General features: G+C 58.9%; 4 protein-coding genes across 5 annotated transcripts in view; 1 reads left to right on the top strand and 3 right to left on the bottom strand.

The window, feature by feature from the left end:
- HM13 (histocompatibility minor 13) overlaps positions 1–4,165 on the bottom strand; it is a 15,909-nt gene extending 11,744 nt beyond the window's left edge. Inside the window, exons 1-2 of the mRNA XM_019622352.2 lie at positions 4,135–4,165; positions 2,601–2,606 (exon numbers count right to left, since the gene is read on the bottom strand). Of these exons, the coding sequence (XP_019477897.2) occupies positions 2,601–2,606; positions 4,135–4,150 (22 nt within the window). The 5' untranslated portion in view covers positions 4,151–4,165. The remainder of the gene's footprint in view (positions 1–2,600; positions 2,607–4,134) is intronic.
- Positions 113–15,772, top strand: BCL2L1 (BCL2 like 1). The gene is made up of 2 exons (XM_003212069.4): positions 113–854; positions 14,098–15,772. The coding sequence occupies exons 1-2, from the start codon at positions 303–305 to the stop codon at positions 14,233–14,235; spliced, it is 690 nt and encodes a 229-aa protein (XP_003212117.1). The 5' UTR covers positions 113–302; the 3' UTR covers positions 14,236–15,772.
- LOC104914091 (bactericidal permeability-increasing protein-like) lies at positions 15,574–22,821 on the bottom strand. Of its 2 annotated transcripts, XM_010722628.3 has the most exons (16): positions 20,898–22,821; positions 19,739–19,918; positions 19,492–19,606; positions 19,199–19,327; positions 18,965–19,120; positions 18,820–18,883; positions 18,666–18,726; positions 18,487–18,578; positions 18,232–18,408; positions 18,082–18,141; positions 17,630–17,797; positions 17,407–17,474; positions 17,129–17,171; positions 16,965–17,028; positions 16,812–16,888; positions 16,602–16,737 (listed from the first exon to the last, which is right to left on the bottom strand). In XM_010722628.3, the coding sequence occupies exons 1-16, from the start codon at positions 21,025–21,027 to the stop codon at positions 16,696–16,698; spliced, it is 1,626 nt and encodes a 541-aa protein (XP_010720930.1). In that variant the 5' UTR covers positions 21,028–22,821; the 3' UTR covers positions 16,602–16,695. The 2 variants fall into 2 exon arrangements, with proteins under 2 accessions (XP_031412440.1, XP_010720930.1); XM_031556580.1 differs by lacking the exon at positions 16,965–17,028 and having other exon boundaries at positions 15,574–16,737; positions 16,812–16,905.
- An 81-nt stretch (positions 22,822–22,902) lies between these two features.
- Positions 22,903–23,673, bottom strand: ID1 (inhibitor of DNA binding 1, HLH protein). The gene is made up of 2 exons (XM_003212068.4): positions 23,305–23,673; positions 22,903–23,172 (listed from the first exon to the last, which is right to left on the bottom strand). Exons 1-2 carry the CDS (start codon positions 23,617–23,619, stop codon positions 23,131–23,133), a joined length of 357 nt encoding a protein of 118 aa, XP_003212116.1. The 5' UTR covers positions 23,620–23,673; the 3' UTR covers positions 22,903–23,130.
- Between the last annotated feature and the right edge of the window lie 479 nt (positions 23,674–24,152).

Genomic DNA, 24,152 nt, shown 5'->3' with positions numbered 1-24,152 from the left:
CTGCGGGAGGGCTGGGATTGACCCCGGGAGAGAGGGGGGGGAAGGGGGGGTCATCGTTCTGTGTGCGGCGTCGGTTCCCAGCGAAGCTGGATGATGAGCTCAGTGTAACGTTAAGCTATTGATGTGCACGGCGCAGCAAGCTGTCGTGTTAACCGTTTCCTTGCCTCTCTTTTCCTCTCTGTCTGTGCGAAGGTCGGATGTGTTCGCCGGTCGCGAGGGAGCGTGGAGCCAGGAGCTGCTGAGTGTGCTCATCTGCTCGTGCACTGGACCATGGACTCATTGAGGGCGTCTCAGGTGTGAAAATGTCCAGCAGTAACCGGGAGTTAGTGATTGACTTTGTTTCCTACAAGCTCTCGCAGAAGGGGCACTGCTGGAGCGAGCTGGAGGAAGAGGATGAGAACAGGACTGACACTGCAGCAGAGGCAGAGATGGACAGCGTCCTCAATGGGAGCCCATCCTGGCACCCGCCTGCCGGCCACGTAGTGAATGGAGCCGCCGTGCACAGGAGCAGCCTGGAAGTTCATGAAATTGTTCGAGCATCTGACGTGAGGCAGACGCTGAGAGATGCAGGGGATGAGTTTGAGCTGAGGTACCGGAGGGCTTTCAGCGATCTCACCTCCCAGCTCCACATCACCCCTGGCACGGCGTACCAGAGCTTTGAGCAGGTAGTGAACGAACTCTTCCATGATGGTGTGAACTGGGGGCGCATCGTGGCTTTCTTCTCCTTCGGAGGGGCTTTGTGCGTGGAGAGCGTGGACAAGGAGATGCGGGTACTGGTGGGACGCATTGTGTCTTGGATGACCACGTACTTGACCGACCATCTAGACCCCTGGATCCAGGAGAATGGCGGCTGGGTAAGAACTGCTCTCCCATAGGGATGACTCCCTGCATCCTAGCTTGAGGTCAGCAGCGGTGCTGGCCAGATGAAGCTGTCTGCAGTGATTGTGCTTGTGCTTGGTCTAGACCTTGCAGGGAGGGCAATAAATTGGTACGTGGCCCTTCCCTCTGCGTTCTTAATGCTCTGCTGCAAGAGGGTCAGTCCACTGTGTTGAAACAAAGAGTTAACGTTCTGATTTGTCCTCCTGCATCCCTTTTTCTCCTCCTTCTCCCTGGCTGTTACATAAGAGACCCATTTTCCAAGAGCCTGTGGAAATGTAATGTCATCCAAGCTTGTTCTTCAAATGGGAGCCCTTGCTCTTGGGCATATTCCTCGTGTCATTTAACAGCAGGGAGTGGAGCTTCCTCCTCTGTGTGCTCAGCAGTGTTCCAGCCTGGCCCTGTGATCTGGTGGGGTAACAGCTACTTCTTCATTCTGGAGATGGGACGATGTCTGTCGCTGCCATCGCAGTGGAGTGAATCCTGCAGCAGCTCTCTGTGGGTGGGCAGCTGGGAGCAGCCCCTCACAGCACGGTGCGGAGCAGCTCTGTGCCAGGGAGCTGCTGTGTCTTCAGCTGCTCCTTGCTTGGCTTGGAGCTGTATTCCCAGCCGCCCTGAGCAGCACACTGAGCGCTTTCAGTGGTTAGGTATTAACATGAATAAGCATTTCTTCAGGAAGCATTCTTGAAATGCTTGGTCTGTCTGTGCAGGACGGCATGGGATTGCCAGCAGGAGGTACATAGCCTGCAGATGTTTGAGTTTTCTCTTTGCTTCTACTTCTGCATCTTAGTGATTCCCTGCTGATGTAACCTTTACTGGTGCCCACTGGAAAGAGTTCATGCTATCAATCGTTAGCATCTAAACAGTGGGGTACTGCCTCCTTTGCATGCGTGCTGTGGCCTCTTAGCCTTATTCATCCCAAGCCCCCAGCAGCCCACCACAGGGCCGCAGGACAGGATCCTCAGGGCCAGCTCTACACCCTCCTGGCAGCTGGGACACACAGGACTCCTCGGGGCCCCTCAGCAGCACCAGGACCATGGGGAGTAGATGCACCCAGGGAGGGAGCGGTGCACCCAGCGTGCAGGAATTCCTGGAATGTGGCCGCCCTGGGGCACTGCCTGGGTGGGGCTGCTCTGAAGCTTGGTTTCGATTAATAACCTGGGATCTGCTGGCTATTTTGGCTGGCTTTGTCTAGCCCATTAGCTCTCTCATCGCACAGATAACGCTGGCCAAATGCTGAGTTCCTTCCCCCCCTCCCTCTGCCTTTGGCTTTTAAAGCCACAGATTAGTCTTGGAATTGAGTGATCAAATTGAGGTTTCCAAGCTAGTGTGGCTGTTGCTGTTAGTGACGGATTGGGTTGTATCCTGGAGACCTAGGCGATAATGCAATCTGATTTTTTGTAAATGAACTCTCTGGGGGATTTAGATTAAATCACTGGTGGAAAATCACTGGTCTCTGCTTGTAGGGAATGAAATACCTCCTCCCTCTCTTCCCCACCCCCAATCAACTATCGCAGTTAAGACTCTTCAATTTTTTTGTGTGTCTGTCTCTAAATTCATTGTTTGTAGCAAATATTTGTTCAAACAGATTGCAGAAGGGCCAGGACTGCCCTATCTGACCCACCCACTCATTCTGCCTTTGAAGATCTCTGTTAGCCCGCTCCTCTCCCAGGGGAGCAGCCTTGCTCTCTCCTCCCAGCCTTGACTGGGGTTCCCGACCTTGCTGCTCTGTGTGAAACAGAGCTGGGTGCTGCATGGGGGCCTTAGCAAGGGGATCCAACCCAGCAGCCTCCAAAAAGCAGGCTTATAAGCTCCCCTCAAGTACTGAAAAGCCGCACTGAGATCTCCCCAGAGCCTTCTCCAGGCTGAGCACTCCCAGATCCCTCAGCCTTTCTTCATCAGGTGCTGCGTAGGCTCCTGAGCGCCTGCGATATGGTGCATCCATGGGGATGCTCTCTAGGCCCTAACGTGACTCCTGCTACAGGGAGCAAACTGCCTGGGGCAGAGCAGCCCCTCTCCTGCTGCCCTGTTTGCTGCAGGTCTGCTCCCAGCTTTTCCAAGAGGTGCAGTGGTGAGTCCCAGGGTGGGGGATCAGCCGAACAAAGGAGAGCAGAGGGTGAGGGTTTGCCTTCAGAGAGGAGGGCTCAGGCTGCTGAGTGCTGGACTATGACAGTTTTCCAGAGAAACCATTTTTTGGAGGGGAAGTAATGATAAATCTTGCTGTGTAATATCAACGTGGGTATATTTTGTCATGTTTACTGGCCCTGCCTTGGTTTCTCCATCACTCCACAATCTGCTACTAGGAAAACAAACACACAGGCAGAACTTAAGGGGATTTTAATAGCCAGCCCTGGGCTGAAGAGAGCTGCTGCCTCTGTGACTCATCAAAACCAACCAGCATGTGTTCTGGAAGTAGATGCTTTGACCAGCACTGAATCCCCCTGGCTGTGAACTTTAAACAGTGAGGCCAGTGGTGATCTGTGGCATCAGTGGGGTGTGGAGAAATGTGGTGAGAGGTCAGACACGAGAGGAAGAAACGCAAGGTGAATGAAAAAGTGCCTGTCATGCAGAGGTGCGTTGGCCATGCCTGATGAGTTAAGAGGGAGGGAGCTGAGCAGTGACAATGTTGGGTAACTGCGTTTTCTTTGAAGTTAAATGTACAGAGTAGGGCCTACATCCAGTGTCGTGGAGGGCTTGGAAGTAGCTCTGTGCACACAGAGGCAAGAACAGGATATGTGGTGGAGGCCAGGGCTGAAAGTGTGCAGGGTCTCTGTTATCAGTCTGTAACTTCTGAATCCTGACAGTCCAGGCTGGTCTGGAGTAGACTGTTCCCTGTGAGTTCCAGTGCGCTGTGGCCATCAGGGCTCCGTGTGCTGAGGTAGACACGTTGTACTGCTCTGCAATGGACTGGAAGCTTGTGGTTCTCTTTGGGGAAAAAGATGTCAATGTAGCAAACTCATTTTCTATTTTTTCAGTTTTTTTTCTTGAATGGTAGGAAATGACTCAGAGTGTGTCATATGACAGATTGCAGCTGGAATTTCATCCTGTGCTCTTGCTCCAGCCTTCTCAATGATTTCAGGTTGAGAGCTAGACTTCCATTCAGTTCTTCAGAAATGCTTTTTGGCCTTGTGCTGCTTGTCTGGGTAAACTGCTCGCATTTTTCCCCTGCACACAGCGATGCTGGCTGCCCCATTCTGCTGCTGCTGTACCCTGAGATATGCAGAGGAGTAGCATGAGGTGTGCATGGCACCTATAGAGTGGCCCAGCTGCACATTGTGCTCCGTGGGGAATGCAGCCACCTCTGGGAGAGCACTGCTTTCCAAAGCTCTGCTGTTTTGATGCTGCCTGAATGAATGACTCTGTTAGTGCACGAGGTTTTGGGATGCCCAGGCACCGTTGATCTTGTTTGAGCTCTCAGCTCAGCTTTACGTGTTGGCAGAGCTGGCTGTGGGATATGACCAGGCAATAACCAAGCACACTCTCTGCTGTGCCTTCAGTGATTGTTCTATGCTGTGAACCCCTCGCAGCTGAGATGATGATCCCACTGTCACCTGCTTGGGGTGAAGAACGCTGTCCCCAGCCAAGTCCCTGCTGTCCCTCACCAGTACCAGGTGCTGCTGAGGCAGGATGGCAGCGCACCCCAGGTGGCTATAGCTGGAGCTCTGGGCTCTGCAGCACTGGCAGCTCCTCCAGCTGGCTGGGAAATAGAAGTCTTTTCTGCAGTGCTCTCCAGGAAATGCCATTGGAATGACTTCCACTGCCGCTTCCTGCCCGACCACAGCAGCATTCCTGCCGCTAGACCGTGAAAGATGCAAAAACGTGCTTCCGCAGCTCTGCTTTTCACCCCTTTTGCTCTCCTTCTCTGGGGCCCCGGCCTGTTTTCCTTCTGCCCCTGGGCGTGTGGTGCAGTTTGATTACGTTCCTTAGATCTGTGATTACAGCAGGCGCCTGCAAGGCAGAGCTGCCATCTCTGGGGCTGGCGCTGGCTGTGACTCAGGGCAGCCGCTTAACCCCGAGCACTGCAGCACAAGGGGATAGCATTTCCTCCCCTCCCAGGGGAGCCTGTGGGAACTCACACTCGTAAAGCTCTCTGAGATGCTTTAATCCAAAGAACCGTGGCTTTTAAAAAGCACCTGTGAAATTATTAACAAATTGTTTCTTACTGCTCTGTGTTCACAGCTGCTCTGGATAATGCTGGTCATCTTGATCATCCCACCCTTGTGTAGAAGGGAGCTGGGTCCTTCCCTCAGCACAGCCCGTTGTAGCTGCTGTGGGGCACCACATCCCAGCCAGGAGGGCTGGGAAGGAGCAGCGTGCTCTGCAGCATTCTGAATGTGTCTGGAGTGCTCAGCTGGTAGCAGCTTGGTGTTCCTGTGTTTGTTGTCCACCTCCTGCAGCACTGATACTTAGACAGCCCACACCAGGCATTAGCATGGTGCCTTGCTCCAAGGTCTCTGCTCCAGCTTCTCTCCTTTCATTTCTACCTACCTGCTGCAGGCTACAAGCATAGCCCCTTCCTGACGGCACAAGGAGTATTCATCCAGCAGCTATTTCCCCACTAAGTGTGAAGCCAGAGCATTCCCAGAGGGAAGGGGAGGGATGGATATCAGTTGTACAAGTGCAGCTGAGCCGCTGAACTGAGAGCCAAGGGGATTGATGGTGGTTTCTGACATGGCAATGTGAAAAGGGATGGGAGAGGCTGCCCTTCCCCTCCGGTGATCCCAGAAGGGGCTGTCTTGGAGGTGCTGCCTTTCTTCCCGGATGATTCAGGGTGAAAGTACACTCAATGCAGGGTGGTTGCTGGCTCAGAATGGCAGGAAAGCAGCCACGTTCCTGCCCTTCTGAGAGGGATGTTACCCTCAACCACTATTGTTCCGACTGAGTAAAGATGAGGGATGATAAGAGGCATGAAAGGGAAGCAGTGTTCCTCTGTGCCAGGGCGCTCCTCGGCTGGCTGCTCTGCCCTTGGACAGGGAAAGCCGGTGCCTCCTCCCTGTCTCCACCTGGGAGGGCGTGCAGAGAAGTGATTGCTGCTGCAAGATCTCTAAAGTTGTGTTTCAGGATGTCCCGGGGACACCGAGGGTTTAATTAGAGGAAGCACTCCGGTGGTCCGTGAGAGCTTCCCCTGCATGGGCTCGGCTGGTGGCTGTGCGTGGGGGCTCGGCCGGGGCTGGGGGGTGGTTGGCAGCCTCCAGGTGGGACATAGCATGCACTGCAGCACAGGGAGGTCGTGGGGGCCGGCGGGGGCCAAGCCGTTAGCAGATGGCCCCAGCTGGGGTTACCGGGGAGCAGGTGTGGGTTTCGGGAGGCAGTGTTTGAAGAGAGATGTCAGTTGTGAACCCGGGGGGGGGCTGAGCCGCAGCTTGCACGCCAGGGAGCTGTGACCTACTTGTGCTGTCAAAACGATCCTTTTAGGGTTGTTTGGGGGTTTGTTTTCTTTTTTTTTTTTTCTTTATTTTTTAGGTTATTTTTACTTTATTTTATCTTCATGTTTAATTTAGTTAGAGAAAATAAAAAAATAAAAATAAAAATCCAAGGGCTGAGCAGTGCTGGGAGGGACTGCCTCCAGGAGCTCCGTGCAGCCAGCATCCCTCCTCCGCCCCTGCCTTCCCTCGGACACGTGCGCACGTGTACCAGCCCAGTGCTGTCTCTCAGGATCTCTTTAATGGGAAACCCAGTGCACTCAGCACGGCTGTGTGCCTCCGGGGTAGCGAGGGAGGGAGGAGCGGCCGCGATTCAGAGCATTAACCAGAGCGGTTCCTGCGGGACTGCGTGAGCGCTGCGCTGTCCTGCTCTGCCCCCTCTGCCAATGGAAGCTGGGGGAGCACGGTGTGGGATCTGCTACCGGCACGGCAGCAGTGGTTGCTCTGGCTCTGTCTTGATAGCCGTTAACACGTCGCGTACGAGGAAGGGCAGTGAGATGTGTTCAAGCAAGGGGAACGTTCAGGGGTCTGTGATTCCCCTGGGGAGAGCTGCTTGAATTTATTGCATTATCCTCCTTCCTGCTCGAGCTTGCATTTCAGCTGTGTCTGCAGACATAGCTCTTGATTTAAGTAGATCCAATTAGCAGCTGGCTGCTGGCATTGGCTCAGGGCCGTCACCCTTGGGGTCAGGAGCCCAGGGCATACAGGCCAGGCTCACCTATGGGCACAGGGCTGCCTGAGCTGGGCTGGGAGTAGGGCTGCCCTGCTGGCTTCATGCTGCTGGAGCTGCTGCCAGCCTGGGGCTCTCACAGCTACCATCAAACACTCCAAAATGCAGCTGCCTGGCAGCATGCAGAGCTCAGAGCAGGATCTTGCACCAGAATGGAGGCAAGAGCTGCTGAGTGGTCCTGCAGGGCCACCCAGCGACACAATGCATGCTGCCCATACCCGGTCCTGTCCTGCAGCTGGACCACGTGCCCAAGCAGAGGTGGCTGCTGGAGCTGGTGTCAGTGCGGTGGTTGCTGCTCCAAGGAGAACAGAGCTTTCCTGCCTGCTGCCGGATGAAGGGCTCTTTGGAAAACCAAGAGAAGAGGTTATCATGTAGCTGGCTGTGTTTGTAAGCAGCTAATGCCGTGCTCCAGCGGAGCAGGGCAGCTGTTGGTCCCATCTGCACGTTGCTGTGCTTTTATTATGACTTAGGCTGCAGAAGGTCAGGGACCTCATGAGCGTTGTGCAAGAGGAATGGTGGGTGGCAGGACGTGGCACTGCTGTGCATGAAGCTCGTGGCCTGGGCTGGGACGTGCAGGCAGGGTGTGTGTGTGTGGCCTCAGGCAGTTCTGGGTGACATAAGGCTTACGTGCTGAGAAAATGAGGGGTTGCTACCTGTGAATGGACAACCACAGTGGTGCTGTAAGTGTTTCCATCCTGGAACACTGTGGCTCAGGAGCGTATTGCACTTGTCAGAGAGCTAATGTCTTTTATTAGAGCAACTGACCTCATTTAGAAGCTTCCAGTGCACCAGCCAGTGATTATTTCATGCAACAGCACATATGGAGGAGCCCAGAGCAGAACATAAAGTCCCCTTCCCCTGCTGCACTGTTCTTATACGTTTGCTGCATCAGCTCTGTCCTCTGCTTCCTCCCCTCAAGTCAGTGAGGATTTTGCTGCAAGTGACTCCATGGCCAGAATTATTTGAGATTTCATGTGGACTAACAGGAAGCGAAAACAGAATGAGCACATCTTCCTCCTCTTCCTGCCCCTCCACCCTTTCCCCTTTTTCATTCAAGTGCCATGTGAAGAATACTGCAGCCTTGTGAGGCGCTCGGGATGCAGAGGGAAGCTGGGTGTGCTGCTGGGATGCTGGGGACAGGTGACACCAGGTAGGACAGCCGGGGAGCAGGCACTGTGAGGAGCGCACCCAGCACCACTCAGCAGGGCCCCTGGCTGGGGGTAGGGCTTGTGGTGAGGTTAGTTGCTGGGGAGAGCTGCGAGGATCACACAACAGCCCAGGGTGCGGGGAGCGTGGCTCCGCACCTGGGCACACGTGAGCACAAAGCATCGTTGGCACGGGGTGGTGCCATTTGGGAGAAGCAGCAGTAAGATGAAAACAGAGCTTTGTTCCCTGGGCGCCGCAGGACCACGGAGGTGCTCTCCCTGTGTGCCAGGCTCGATCCAAGGAATCGCCATGAAATGAAAGCAGGAGCATCCCTGCCCCCGGAGCGTGCCCCTCGCACAAAAGGCGGGCAGGCTGCTGTGCCTGCCGGGGTTCAGACACCATCTGTCTGCTGGGGAGAAGCATCAGAGAGAGACCGTCTTTCCTTGGACTATTTTGCTTAATGCTCTTCGGAAAACAATTCCATTCCCAGCAGGTGCTAATCTCTTGAGTGGATCCGGCTCAGCCCACGTGCTCTTGGCTGTGCCTTTGTGCCGTGGGTTCGTGGCTCCCCGTGCCCTGAGCCTGCTGCTGGCCTGGGCTCCCGCACCCCTGGGAGCCCTCAGCCCGGTGAGTTCTGGGAGAAGCTCTGATGAAAGATGGATGCAAGTAGATTAGTCACTCGCACCGTCTCCTGCTTTAATACACATTAATGTTTCAGCAGATTTCTGAAACGGGAGAGCACAATTCCCTCCCCTGCATCTCTTGCTGCGTGCAGCAGTCTCTGGGGCAGGGAAAGGGGTTACAGCTGTCTTCCGAGCCCCTTTCATGTATTTGGAAAACGCTAAAATTGTGCTGAATGGTGTGGGGTTATTGCAGGTTCCCTGGAGCCGGTGATGAAACCAGTTTGACAGGAGGCTGCCGCGGCAAGGATTAGGGCTGGAATGTGCTGCTGAGGGTTTGTTTCTGCTGAGGGAAGAGCTGCCTCCAACCCCGGCTTGCGCTGAAGCCCTGCAGGTTCGTCGGGGCAGGGCTCGGTGCGGGGCTGAGCTCGTCGCCCCGCGGAGCTGCGGGTCCGTCCGCACGCACAGCACCGCAGCTCTGCGCCCCGAGCGGGCGGGCGGCATTCCGGCCATTGTCATGGAAATCGGCAGCTGCTTCCCTGGAGGTCGGCATTTGCATAACACAGCCTCGTCCCTGGGGCGTGCAGCTGCGGTGTGTCCGTCCCCACGGCCCTTCCCCAACCCGTGTCCCGTCCCCAGCCCGAAGCTGAGGGCCTGGAGAGGCTCAGAGCGGCGCCTGGATGGCAGATCTCCTTGGCACGATGCGCGCCGGTCGGGGGCTCAGGCTGTGCTCCTGTGCTCCAGGCAGGTCTGTGCAAACGGGGTGACGCTGCTGCCCTCCTTTGCGGCCTGGGCTGGAGATGGGGCAGGTCGGGGGCATCCCTGCTTGCTGTGAGCCTGGGGTTGAACCTTCTTGGATAGCGGGGCACTGGGGACCTCCAGCTGGCTCTGGCACATTCAGGTACCTGCTGCACCCGCTGCACAGGGACCCGCTGAGCTGTGTTTACGGGATCCCACTGGCAGCCTTTGGGAATACTCATGTTTTCCATTTTTCTGAACGACCTCAGCAGCCTTCCCCCCCCCGTGCTTCACCTACAGGTTTGCACATGCCAGTCCCATGCGGTGAGCTGGCAGCCCACAGGGGCTCTGGGAACAGGTTGCTGCCGACGCGAGGCTTTGTTCTGCTCTGCACTGAGCTGCTGCCTTTCTTTCTGCACGCCCGTCTCTTTTCTGAGCACAAAACTGTTCCCAGCATCTCATTAACGAATGTCTGTTTGCCCAGATGACTCCGCTCCTGGCCGTAACCTCTTAGCAGTGACACAGCTGTACTTACAGCTAAGGTACAACAGAAACAGAACGCCTTGTTTTCAAGTGAAACATTGCCTCGTGATGAGGATGTGTGGATCGGGAGTCAGATGCTGTGGGTCACACTGCTGGCTCATACACAACCCCAAGCAGAGCACTTAACCTCGCTGCAGCGCTTTCAATCTGTCTGGGAGCAGCGTGGGCTCATCCCGCAGGAGGTTTCAGAGAGCCAGCTCATTTTTCATAAAGCACAAGAAGGTTCTGGGCTGGAAAAGCCTTTTGTGTGCGCCGAGCTGGTTGCGTGGGGCTGTCTCAATAGGTGCATGCTTGTGGGATGGAGCGCAGGTGGGGGCTGTGACGTGCAGCTGGTGCTAGCAGTCGGGCTCTGGTCTGCTCCATGCACACAAAGCACAGCCCTGGTGGCAGTGGGACCCTGTCAGTGTTCAGGGCACGGGGAAGCCCTCTGCCTGCTGCCAGTGTCCCCGTGTCAAAGCTGCACCACGTGGCTCACTACGAGCAGGATCCTGGGCCTGGCTGCTTCTCAGCACCTCAGTGCCTGCCACAAAAGGAAGCCTGGGGTACCCAAGGTGCAGCTGCCCCTTCCCCTCCTTGCAGGGGAGCAGATGGGGATTAATTGCTGGCATCTGCTGCCTTCACCTCCCCTCACAGCTCAGTGTTACCGAATCCTCTCAAAGTGTTGCAGCTTATCTTGAAAGAGGAACCTGGTCTGTTTCGCTCGCCATGAATGGGATCCAGTGACTGTCGTCCCCGCTGTTCATCTTGTGCTGCTGAATGAAGGCAGCTGGCCTGGCGTGTGGAGCAGCAGGAGTCTGAAACTCGGGCTCTTCCTCATTTTCTGGCCTGTCCTGAATGCTATCTCGGCTCACGCTCGAATCTCCTTAACGTGCTGTCAGACCCAAGACAGAGAGCACTTCGAGTTGAACCCATTCGTGTTTTCCGTTTGCTGCAGCCAGCTGGTCTGTGTTTGAAGGGCTGCTGCACCCTTCTTGGGGGCAGCATTTTGAGGTGGGTGGGTGGCAGTTTGAGTCACTTCATGAGGTCCCGAGCCCTCTGGCTGCTGGCCCAGGAGAGGCTTTGCATGGGGCAGCACCGGGGTGTGTGCAGCAGCAGGAAGCTGCAGCAAGAAAAAGGGCTGTCCTTCCTGAGAGCTTCAAAAGTGGGGATTGCCTCAGCGAGGTAAAACCTCTGCTGTTTCCTCACTGCCTGGGCCAGAGCATCCCCTCTGCGGTGTGTGTCACAGGGATGTGACGGGGGCTGGGGCAGTGGAACAGCCTGTGCTGGGGCCGGAGATTGTGACACCAACGTGCTGTTGCTACCATAGTCCTCCTTCTGAGCAACTCAGGAATTCCAAATATTTCCTCTCAGATAAAGGTGACTGGGGGAGGCCAGAATTATCTGGACGTGTCTGGACAAGCCTCAAAGTTCAAACACGAGGCCAGAATGGTCAGAATTGGTACTGCATCGGAGTGCTGGACTTCAGGCGCAGAGTGGAGGAGGTGTGGGGCGGGGTGGGAAGCCAGAAAGATGCTTTTCCCTAACCTTCAACCCCCCCCCAGGCTGGGAGAGATGAGGCTTCTACCTGTTTTTGCCACTGCCCTTGCTCCAGGATTGCTGTTCCCGGGGCACACATCTGGAATCACAGCTGTGCTCTGTGGTAGGACAGATCCCCAGGCCCCTTGCCCCATGCTGCAGTGACCCCAGGGGAAGAAAGGGGGTCCTGGCCCCCCTCCCCCCCCCCCACCCACCACACTCAGCTCCTATCCCGCTCCTGATAGTTCACCATATGCATTTATCTCTTCTTCAGCAAACACTTCCTTTTCTTAGAAACAGGCGCTCCAAAACCCCAAGCTTCTTGGAATTGCCTTTCCCCAAGTTGTGAGGCACGTACCAAAGAAAAGGGAGCGTTGAGGCTGTCCTGTCCTCCTCTGCCCTGGGGGTCTTCTCCCTGTGACTCTTTTCTCCCACCCTTGTGGAGGCTCTGGCTCAGAGGTGCCACCATCTGTGTGGCCCCTGGCACCTCTGGGTACACTGGGGACATCTCTTTCCATGCCCCAGGAGGACCCTGAAGAGCAGGGACAGAAGCACTTGGCGCTGGGTTCAGTGGGACCTGCCTTAAGGAATATCTGAGCAATAAGATTTTTTTCTAGGGAAGATATCTTGATGTGCACAGCATCTTTCCTCTGACCCGAGTGCAGCTGCAGCATCGAGTGCTTTGTGTGCAGCTGGGACATGACCCAGGGGACGGAGCTGGGGGCCACAGCACAGGGTTACATTGGGGCTGCTCTGGACAGTGCTGTGTCTGCTGTCCAGCTCCCTGTGCCCACTGGTTCCCATCAGTTCTTCTGCTTGCCACATTCTGTCACCACTCCTCTGCTTGTCACCACCTATCAGCAGAAGGATTTCCTGTGCTGTAATTAAAAATATCCCCTCCATTGGTTTAGGCTCTCCTCCCATCCATCGCTATCTGTTTCCACAGCCTTCCTCCTGAGACTGCTGAGCAGAGCTGGGAGCAGCTGCTCTGGGCAGCACTTACATGAACCAGTGGCTGTGAGCTGCTGGGTGGGAGAGCTGTGTGGCCAAGCAGGAGAAGCGAGACAAGCTGCATGCCTTGTAGTGCAGCACCTTGATGTGTGACAGCTTGCTGTGCAATGCAAACGTGTGGCAAGGTGAAAGACCAGGCAGGAATGCTGTCCCAGCCTTGGAACACTGTGGTGAGGCGTGACACCAGCACAGTGCCAGCCAGGCTTATCTCTGCTTTTCCAGAGCAGCTGCTTACTGGAACTGCATTCACTTATCAGGGAGCAGAGACCTTGCTGGGAAGATGGCTCAAGGTACAGCACTGCCAGCCTCTGGCTGAGGCTGAGCTGCAGGAGGTCCCAAGGCCAGAGGTACACAGCCTGTAGCCCTGGGGCTCCTGCTCAGCTCTGATAAAGCAGGGCAGTGAAGCTCCCTGCAGCCTGCCTTGTTGCTGACCACAGGGTCCTGCACTTACCTTGGTCTTGCAGGGTGATATCCAGATTCTGGGAATTCTGCTTCCTCTGGGTTTTGCAGGGTCAGTGGTGCAGGGCAGCAGCACTTTGCTGCACGGTGACATCTGCCCAGTTCTGGCTGTGGCTGGGGATGCAGGGCTGGAGAGGCCGGCTTGGCTGGGCCAGGCTGGAGCAGCTGCATTCCTGAGCTGGTGCTTGGCCACACTCCCACAGCCTGGGGGCAGGCAGGGCTTCTTGTCCAGCTTTGCAGCAGCAGCTTGCAGAACCCAAGTGCAAAATGCAGAGAGTGCTGCGAGGTGACCCAGAAAGGACAGGGGAGCGGAGGGATCGTGAGGCCCTGGGCACAGTTGACGCTTGCATTGGGATCGTGGGCTGCAGCCATGCTGCTGCTTCTCAGGCTTCAGTGGCAGAGTGCAGCCTGACACTGGCTCAGTTTTTCTCCTGCAATGATCACGCTTTGATGCTAATTTTAGAGCCTTGTGGTATTCTCCTTGCAAATCTTTCCTGGCATCGACTTCTCTCATGGCCACTCCTGTGCTTCCCCCCCCTGCCCTGTGTGCATAATTCAGAGCAAGGAAGCACACGGCGTCTGTCATCCGCTCTGTCCCCACCAGCGCTTTCCTGCCTGTGGGAGCCTGGCAGCCTTTCTGCTCCTTCCACCAGTAGGGCGGTGAGGCCCTGGCACTGCTGCCCAGAGAGCTGTGGGTGCCCCATGTTTGGAGGATGGGGCCCTGGGCAGCCTGAGCTGGGGAGGGGCAACCAACCCGTGGCAGGTGTTGGGAACTGGATGAGCTGTAAGGTTCCTTCCAACCAACCATTCTGTGATTCTGTTTCTCGGGTTGCCTCGGCCTTTTCCAGCTTTGTGTAGGAGTGCCCAAAATTATCACAGCCTGCACTGTGGCTGAGGAGTGGGCAGCAGAGGTGAGGGAGCCCTGTGAGGTCTGGGATTGAGGGCAGGCCGTTCTCCAGGGCCCGAGGCGCCCTGCTGCTCGCTGCTGGCACTGCAGCCCTACTCCTCCCTGCTCACCGCTCTCTTCTGCCCACAGGAGCGCTTTGTGGACCTGTATGGGAATAATGCTGCTGCCGAGCTGAGGAAGGGCCAGGAGACCTTCAACAAATGGCTCCTGACCGGGGCGACCGTGGCCGGAGTGCTTCTGCTGGGATCCCTGCTGAGCCGCAAGTGACCCCGTGGTTGTGTCCCCTGGCACCAGGATGGCTGCGCCTTCACCGCCACATCCACTACCCAGCTCCCGAGCACCACCACCATCACGGGGCACTCACCCCGCTCCACGGAGCTTCCTCCCTTGCGCCGCCAGCTCCTTTTATTGTAGCCCCTCTCATTTACCGTTCCGTTGTATTTTAAAGGCGCTGAGAGCCATGCAGCACTTCAGCCAACAGCTCCCAGTGCTGGGCAGATCCCACCAGTAGTGGCTAGAAGGTGTCCCAGCCCTGCAGGATCCTTTAGATCACTTTGAAAAGAATAAACAGACTTATTTTTGCATGTGTGAGTGCGTGCGTGTGTGTAGATGTGTCACTAATATAAAATTCCTCAGCCAGAGCGAGGATCTGGGCTCCAGCCTCCGGCAGGGTTCCTGCTACCAGCCCTGCCCTGCTGCAGCAGCCTGGCCACCACCGGGACAGGGCTGAGCTTTGCCATCCCTGCCATATCTCTCGATTGTCCCCTGCTCGCCTGGCACTGCAGTGAGGCAGAGGACACTGGGAGAAGGCTGATGGTGAGTAGCCCCAGACTTGCCTGGCAGCCCCAGAGCCTCTGTCCCTGCACCTACACTAGGCACAGGGCTGTACCTCCTCCTCTTAACCCCCTCTTCCTCACCCCTCTCCCTGTGCTCAGAGTTGCTGTGTGGCACTGCATGCCCTCCTTTGTGCCCCATGTCCGTCCCTCCCCACACACCCCACGTCAGGACCCCGCTTTGCTGTTGGATTGGGGCCGGGATGGAGGCAGGGGAATTAAGGAGCACTTCCCCTTCCTGCAGACGCGCAGCCAGGGTGGGGAGGTGGCACAAGGGGCTCTCCATTGGGACCGCAGCATCCCAGCAAGCGCAGGAGCACGGAATGGGTGTGAAACAACCAGGGGATCAGGACCCCACGGGCAGCAGATAGCACAGGATGAGGCTCTTGTACATCCCCAGGACCACAGCAGGGGGACGGCTGGGGTAGGCGAGAGCCTATGGGACCAATGTAATGTAGAAGCCAGACCCAGGGGTGGGAGCAGGGCTGAGTGGGTGGCAGAAGCTGAGGGCTGGTGGCCACATTCTGCCAGCTGCTGCTGCTGGTCCCCATAGCACAGGCAGTGGGGTCCCCGTCCTGTGGTGTGGCTGTGATGGATGTGTGAAATGATAGAGGTGACCACACTGCTTCCTCAGGAGCAACTCCTCATCCCTGGGAGACCACCAGGGCCTCCGGCTGTCCCGGTGGGCTGGGCTGTGTACATAGCGCCTGCGCTCTGCTGTACATATCCGAGTAGTTTTTATTCATTTGTGAATACTCTAATGCTATTTTTGTTATCTGTATGTCTGTATTTATGTGCGGTGCCATGCTCTGCAGAGGGCTGGGGCCGGGCTCCTCTGCTGATGGAGCACTTGAGAGAGTGGGGTGTGAGTGGGGTGTTCTCCTACCCCAGCTCCCCGGCCCTGCGGGGCAAGCGCTGAACGCTTTGGTTTGCAGGTGGAGGTGAGCCCACAAATAAACTCTGTGATTGGAGCTGGTGCTGTGTTTTTTCAGTGTCACACTGCGGGGCTTTATGCAGGGCTGCCCGTTGGAGGGGGGAAGGGGATGACAGAGCAGGAGCTGAGGCAGAGGATTCTGTCCCCATTGGAGTGGGGGTTACAGCTGTGCTCGGGGGTGCTGTGCAGGGTTGAAGCACACATAGGGGCCGGGGCACAGTGCTGCCTGCTCCCCATCCAGCACAAATCTGTGGCCATCCCCTCCGTTTCTCCTCCCTGGGATCGGGATCCTGTGTCCGTCCTCGTGCTGTGCCCCCAGTGCGAGGACAATGGGGACAGGGTGCCTCCAGCTACGCTCCCTGCCAGGCGCTGGACCGGCGGTTGCTTTTGGGGCAGTAAAAAAGGGAACGCAGGGCTCAGAGAGGCAGAGTGCAGCGGGGCCCGTCCACGGAGACCCCAGCTCGTCCTGCGTCTCCTCCCTTGGCTCTGCAGAACCCCCGAGCACGGCGCTGCGGATGGTTGCTGTACGCCCGGGGCTGAGCGCTCCCTGCTCCCGGAGCCGCGGGCACGGGCTCCCTCGCGTGGCCGAACCGGGAGCTGCGCGACGGCATCGCGACACGAGAGGACTGCGGGACCCCCCGAGCACCTCCCCAACTCTGTGGGACCGGTGGGTGCCGAAAGGCCCGGGAGGCACAAGGACTCATCCCACAGGCGGGTACAGCCGTCCCCACGGAGCACCACGCGGTAATGCGGTGGTGACGGTTCCGTACGGGGCTGGCAGTGGGACAAGGCAAACACAGCCAGGCTGAGCCACGCTGCCAGCTTTAATCCCAGCCGATGGGGTATAGGACCCACTGCTCAGCCGAGGCTGCGAGGGCACGAGATGCCAGTGGGATGGGAGCAGGGATGGGGATGCAATACAGCATACAGTGCCAGCATCTTCCCACGCAGGTGCGGGTCTCAAGGCTTGTACTGCAGGTCTGTGGTGATGAGCATGAAGCCCTGCGTGGAGAGAGGGGTAAGAGAAGGGCATGGTGGCACAGGGGCAGGGGTGAGGGGACAGGGAAGGCACCCACCTTGTGCAGTGACAGGCGTGGGTGCAGCAGGGTGATGCCATGCGGGGTGGGCAGCGGGATGCCAGGATGGAGCCGCTCTGCAGGGATAGCAGAGCTGTGAGTGGAATGGCACAGGGATAGTGGGGGTTCAGAGGAGGGGGACACAGCACTCACTGTTGGCCCAGGGCACCCCAAACAGCCACAGCCCAAACTTCAGCATGTTCTCCAGCTTCTCCACCTGTAGGACATCCGTGAGCCCAGCCAGAACATTGCCCTCAGCCGCTGACCTCACCTTCCCTCCCCCCCCATCCAATTGTAGCCCCATCACCACAACTCACCTGCAGTGGGCCCACATATGACATCACCTGCATCACGTTGAGGCTGAGAAGAGAGAGAGGAGTCAGCATTGAGCACAGGGATAGCGCTGTCCCCTCCATAGGGCAGGAAGGGCTGAGGACTGGGACAGAGTTTGAGAAGCAGGGCAGTGGGCACAGGTGAGAATCAGGAGCAGGATGGAATCTGAGCAGATGACACGGAGCCAGGGATGGAAATAGCCAGAGGTGGAGTGTGGGGACAGCTCAGGGAGCCTGGACACAGCATAGTGCTGGGGACTCACCTCTTCAGCCCCACTGTGCCCCCCAGCCTGTTCCCAGCAATGGTTGGCTTCCCTGTCACATTGGCATCCTGCAACAAGAAGAGAAGTCAGAGAGATCAGAGCAGCACCAGCATCAATCCTGCATGGTCCCACCATCACCTCGTGTCACCCAGCACATGCAGCCCCCCAGCTCAGCCATCAGGACCAGCCCCCAGCCCCAGTGCTGCAGCAGCCTGGCACTCACAATGTTCAGCAGAAAAGCAGGGACTCGGGTGGCATTGGGCAGCACCACGAAGGCCTCAGCAGAGCCGAAGAAAGCCCCATGCAGGGCGTTGGGATGGCAGGAGAGCAGGGGCTGCCGGCGGGCCCAGAGGTGCAGCTCCACAGGGCGGCTGGGGAAGTGCTGCTGCAGCTGGCAGAGTGAGGACAGGGCTGGCACCGAGCTGCCATGGCACTGCCAGCACCCAGCAGTGCCACAGCCAGGGAGTGACAACGCACCCCATCCTGCCCACATCCCAGCTGTATCCCATCCTATGTCTCATCTTCCTGCATCACAACACAGCTGTGTCCTGTCCCAGCTGCATCTCATTCTGAATCCCATCTCTCCCACATCCCATCCTCTGCCTCGGCCTGCTTGCGCTCCATCCCAAAAGTCCCATCCCTCCCACGGCCTCATCGCCCCCACCCCACGCCCACCTGTGGGGCGAAGTTCCCCATGCTCTCTGTGTTCAGCTTCAGGGGGAAGCGCCGTGGGAGCTGGAAGGCAACAGAGGTTGGGGTGCTGTGGGGGCACAGGGGCGCCACAGCCAGGACCCCATGGGGCAGCAGCTCTGCCCCCATCCCTACCATCTCAGCGGTGATGTTCCTGCGCAGAGCTCCGGCTGTGAAGTACACAAAGGCTGCAGTGTTGGCGACGAACTCGGTGACAGCCACCAGCAGCATGGGCTCCTGCAGCTCAGGCAGCTCCACTGGCTGTGCTGAGAAAGGGCTCTGCCACTGCCCACGTACCCCAAAGAACTCTCCCTGCGTGGACAGACACACGGATGATATACGGATTGATGAATGTGAGGCCCAGCCCAGTTCCCTTTGTGATGGCTCTACCTTGAGGTCAACGTCCCCATGTTGCTTTGTGATTCCTGGCTGTCCCAGCAAGGAGAGGTCAATGGCAGCAAAGGCGTCAAGCTGAGCAGACACTGCAGGGTGGTAGGGACACACAGGGAATGAGCCAGACCCTCGTGCCCCACCAGCCCCCAGTCCCACTGCTCCATCTTCCCACTCACCTCGCACGTTCTTCAGGCTGTCCTGCAGCCTGCCGATGCCCTTCTGGATCTCGACACAGAGCTGGAAGCAGAACAGAGTGTCAGGGAGGCGCAGGAGGTCCCAGAGCTCCTCTCTAGGCACAGGGGAAGCACTGGAGTCACCAGCCGAGCTCACCTGCTTGTTGAGCTGCTGCCTCAGGGTTCTCTGGAGCAGCGGCACCAGGAGGTTGTACAGCCAGCTGTGGGGCACAGAGCAGGCACTCAGCTCACCTCCCCAACCCACCCTCGAGCCACAGCAGGAGCAATGGAGTGACGGTCACCTCTGTCCCTGGTGGAACTCCAGACGCAGGTCGGTGCCACGGGCGTCACAGCCGGCAGCCCACATGGAGGGCTGGCCCTGCTCATCAGCACCCAGCCCCAGCAGCACAGCCACCGCCAGGTCCCTGATACGCAGCTGCAGTGAGCCGCTGTCCTGCCTGGGGATGGGACAGCTGAGCACGAGGACAGAGGTGGCCCTGTCCCTGTCCTCACACCCCAGCCCATCGAGGACTCACCATGCACCCAGCTGTGCTCGCCAGGTGGCACTGAGCTGGATCCGGGCACGATCCACTGTCAGCTGCACGCCCACATCCTCAGCAAAGTCCACGGTGGAGTCGTTCATCTGCAGCTCGTGGATGTGGATCCTGCACACAAGGGGTGGCTGGGGCTCACAGCAGTGCCCCGGGGATGGGGAAAAGGATAGGGACAGGGATGGATGTGGAGATGGGAACTGAGATGGGAATGGGGAGGGACACGGAGATGTGGACAGGGATGGGGATAGAGATGAGCACACGTGGGCAGCTCTTACTGAGGCACGGTGTAGTTGAGTCTCCCCAGGAAAGGGGCCCGGTAGGAGCCCTGTAGGTTCACATCGTGCTCCTTCTGCAGCAGCGAGCGGAGCAGATCCAGCCCAAAGCGTCGGCCTGGGGCAGAGCAGGGAGCTCAGGACTGGCACAGGGGCACCCAGAGTCCCTCCAACAACCATCCTCAGGATCTGGATGTGGTTCCTAGGGTCCTCCCCCACCAGCACAGCCCAAGCAGGTGCAGACACCTACCGTACTCCAGAGCACTCCGGGTCACCCGGCCCTTGATACCAGGGCTGGAGGTAGAGGTGGGCACACAGGCAGCCATCAGGAGCAGGAGGCACAGCCACATCCCCAGGGTTGCACCGCTCAGCAGGTGGACACGGGCTGGGAGACTCCCACTGACACCAGGACATCTGCAGGTCCTTGCAGCTGGAGCAGAGCACATGGCTGAGAGCACCCGGCCGATGCGGAGCCCCCAGCATCCTCACCAGCTCAGGCCTTATATCGGGGCACATCGACTGACATCAGCTCCCGTGCGCACATCGGGGCCACCGCGGTGCTCCAGCCACCAAAAGCCCGGCCTTGCCTAATGTGTGAGTCAGAGGGGAAGCCAGTTCCCCTGATGTTCCCCGTTTGTGCCTCTCCTGGGAGTGCAGGAAGGAGAGGGTCCCACGTGTCGTCACTTCTGGCTGTGGGCTGCATGGGGATGGAGACGCCACCACAGCCCTGCCCTCATGTCCCAGAGGGAGGGGACAACACATAGGGGTGTGTGGGGACCCAGCAGGGTCTCTGTGCCTTGCCTAAGGACAACTGAGGAACAGGAAGATGGGACAACGCGGGCTTGGAGATGGATTCAGTCTTTGTGCAGCCGTTTCTACCTTGGGAGGGCTCTGGGTCATACAGGGTCAGGGAGCCCCAGGACACGACTGACAGCCCCAAGTGCAGGGTGACGGGAAGGCAGGGACAGTCAGAGTGAGAGCAGAACTCTGTGGTCCTGCTGAAAGCCCCGGCGGGTGGTGAGGAGCTGAGCTCTGAACCCACTGCAGGCAGGGAACAGCCCAATCCCATCCGAGGAAACCCCCGGCGGGGATGGGGCAGGGGGCTGCATGGGGGGAATGCTGCTGGCCCAGGGACAACAAGTGGCCTGGAACGTGGACACACACCCACAGCCCGGCTGCAGTGCACCCTTCTTGGGTCTGGGGTCCCACCCTGGCATTGTATGGGACACAGACCCATGCCCAACCGCTGTTGAGCAAACCACAGCCCCATACAGTGCACCTTAAAAACTCCTGCCCTCTTCTCCCATAGCTGCATCCCCTAGGCCAACCCAGCCACCAGCACCATCCCAGCACCTCAGCTCGGTGCCATCCTGCCCCTCCGACCCCAGGTGCCCCATGCCCAGCCTCACCGTGGCCAACAGGGGCAGCAGGTCCCATGGTGGGTCCACTTTCCTTGTGAGTGGCAGCGGGCAGCAGGGACCTGTGACGCCAATGTCCATCCTGGAGTGGATGGGCTGGTTGGACTGGAACATCACCCATGTCTCCGTGTCCCTAATCCCTTCCGGGATGAGTCAGGCACCCACCGCAGCACCCAGGACCTGTTGGGTGCCCGCAGGGGCCAGGCCCTCCCTGGGGCTTTCCCACAGATGCCGGCGTGGATGCATCCGGCACAGCGGCACGTGGCAGCACTCAGCCCAGCCCTGCTGGCCTCATCCCTGCCCTCTGTCTCTTCTCAGCGGTGCCCGCCCTGTGTCCCTACCACACCATGTCCCCATGCCTCAAACCAGGAGGATGCCACGTGGCGATGGCACCGAGCGGGGTGGGAGCAGAGGTTTGGGACAGTGGGACGCGCTGACACGCAGAGCTCTGCTCCTCATGGTGATACACGTGGAGACTACGGCCAGATCTCCCCATCAGGCAGTGTTGAACCCCCCCGGGCAGCCCCCGCGGGTTCGGCCGTGCAGTGCGAGCGGACACCGGGAGAGGGAACCAGAGCTGCGGGAGCAGAGTGCTGGAAAAGGATCGGGGAGGTGCTGGGAGAGAAGTGGGACAACGGGTGAGTGCAATCCCAGGGACCCGCATCCCACATCCCCCGCTGCTGGCACCAGGTGGGCTCGGTTGGGCCACATCCCGGTTCCCTGCATCCCTCGCTCTGCTGGGAGGGACTGGTTGTGCTGGAAAAGTGCACACACAGCTGTGAACGTGGCACTGCGCAACCGCGCTACTGGCCATGCACAAGGATGGGACTGCAGGAGCGATGTGGGTCCATACTCCCACTATTCCCACCAATCCCAGCCAAAGTGGGACACACTGCCACCCCCTCGTCAGGGGCACATCACTGCACCGTGGGTATGAACATCTGGAGTCAGCCTGGGAGTTGCAGCTGGAGCCCCCAGAGCTCGGGTTGTCCCCCAGCCCTGCAGGCTGTTCATACCCTATGTGAGCACCCAAGCCTCTTCAGTCAGTGCCACCATAGTTGCACAACCGTGTCCGATGCAATTTCCTTCACCAGGAATGTTGCTCATGTTCTGACCACGATCCCAGGGTGAGCAGCAGCTGCACGGGCAGCACCACAGCATCCCAGGCACAACAGCTGCTGCCGCAGCTTCAGGCAGCACGTTGGGAATTGTCCCACGCAGTGTCCCCTGCCCAGCTGCTGCAGTGACTCACGGGTGACAGCATGTGAGTCATGGGAGAGCCACGGGCATCCCTGTGGGGAAGTGGGACGAGGGCAGGCCCAGGAGTTGCCCGACAATGGCGCAGCTGCAGCTCAGCCCCGCCCCGAGGTGGGGACCCAGGTGGGCTCGGAGCTCTGAGCCCGGCACCCACCTGCAGGGGGCAGCGCCAGGCCTTGCTGCTGTTTCCCACGGCAGGAACCGAACTGGGAGCCTCTTTCCCTCCAGCCCAATCTCAGCCTCAAACCACACCAGAACCCAGGGCAGATTAAGCAGCGGGACACGATGGTCTCAGGGCAAAGCTACCGGCTCAACAGCACGGTGTTGGGACAGGGATGTGACATCTGCAGCCCCAGCAGCGCATCACAGAAAGCCCCAGCCAGCAGCCTGCGCCCCAAACCCGCCACCAGGAAGCCGTGGCCGCCCCAGGGGGAAGCAAGGAGCCAGCCCAGAGCCTCCGGCCCCGCAGGGCGCACAGGAAAACCCACGGCCAGCTCAGGATCCGAGAATCCAGGTGTTCCCATGTGCTCCCTGCTCCGTCCCAAGGTTCCCAATCCCCCAGCCCACCCCGGGACGCCCCAGCACCACCACCGTAGCCCAGCCCCAGTGCTGCCACACCGCGTGTACACAGCCCACATCAGTGTGCAGCGTCTCCAAGTTTGATGCTCCGTGCCCAGACCAACCCCCCACACCCCACCCAGCAGCCCCATGCAGTGCGGCCACGAGGAAGAAGCTTGCCTGGTAATCAGGGCTTGTTTAATAACAAAACTCCAGCTATTGTAGAACAATATTCTCCAGCATCATTGTAATATACAATACAGGGAATGCTCTCAGCAATCTGAGAAGGTTACGAGCCGCGGCCGCCGGCTCCGCAGGGGCGTCCATTCCGTGCACTTCGGCACAGCCCACAGCTGCCGGTCCGGTCCGTGCGCGGGGGACCCGGTTCGGGTCCGTGGAGGTCTCTCTCTCAGCGGCACAGTATGCGGTCAGCAGCGGCCATGCACGGAGCCTGCGGGAGGGGAAGAAGCGGGCGGTCAGTGTGAACGGGTTGGCACAACAGGACGGGGCACAACCGGGAGAAGCGCGCAGAGGATGGGAACGGGACCCGGGGTCGGGAAGGGTTCGGAGGAGCCGCACTCACCTCGGGAGGCTCAGCAGCAGCGGGGGGCCGAGGAGGGCCGGGCTGCAGCGCCAGCTGCAGGTCCCAGATGTAGTCGATCACATGCTGCAGGAGCTCCACTTTAGAGACCCTCCGGTGCCGCGGCAAGGTGGGCACCAGCGCCCGAAGACGCGAGTAGCAGCCCTTCATGTCATACAGCAGCGCGGCGGCCGCCTGCTCAGCAGCTACAGCTCCTGGGCCAGGCCCACAACGGGCGGCTTCCCCGGGCCGCACGGCTTTCAGTGCCCCACCGGGACCGGCGGGCAGCGGCGAAGGAACGGCGGCGGCGACCTTCATATCGAACGGCGGCGATGGGACCCTGCGGGCGGCCGTGGGAGCTCCGCGCCGCGCAGCGCCAATTATAGAGCGCCGCGATAGGGGCGGGCTCGTGGCGAGCAGCGACCAATAGCAGAGCAGAGAGGGCGGGGACAGCCGCGCCAGCCCCATTCATGCGGCCCGACGGGCAGCGCCTTAAAGGGACCGCAGCCTGGAGAGTGGAGTTCGGGGGGGCGGGGTCTCAGAAATGCGGGGGGCGTCCTAGGGGGTGCGGGTGCTCTCGAGGTGCGGGATACAAGCAGGCACCGCCCGACCCGCTCCGCCGTAGTCCCTTAATGTCGGCAGTGACCACGTGGGCTCCCGGCGCTGTGTCTATCCGCACCCCACCGGGATCCCCGCATCCCCGGTTCCACTCAGTCCAGCGCACCCTCGCACCCCAGCAGGACACGCAGCCTCGCGCTTCCCGCAGCCTCTCTCCCTCTTCTCCCTCTCCCAGCCCTGCCGACCCCACGCGCTCACTGCAGCCCCCGGGGCCCCGTGTAACCCCCCCCCTC

This window comes from Meleagris gallopavo, chromosome 22 (assembly GCF_000146605.3).
Source record: "Meleagris gallopavo isolate NT-WF06-2002-E0010 breed Aviagen turkey brand Nicholas breeding stock chromosome 22, Turkey_5.1, whole genome shotgun sequence".
Classification (NCBI taxonomy): domain Eukaryota; kingdom Metazoa; phylum Chordata; class Aves; order Galliformes; family Phasianidae; genus Meleagris; species Meleagris gallopavo.
Note: the sequence above shows the minus strand (reverse complement) of the source record. Positions and strands in the feature narration are given on the sequence as shown.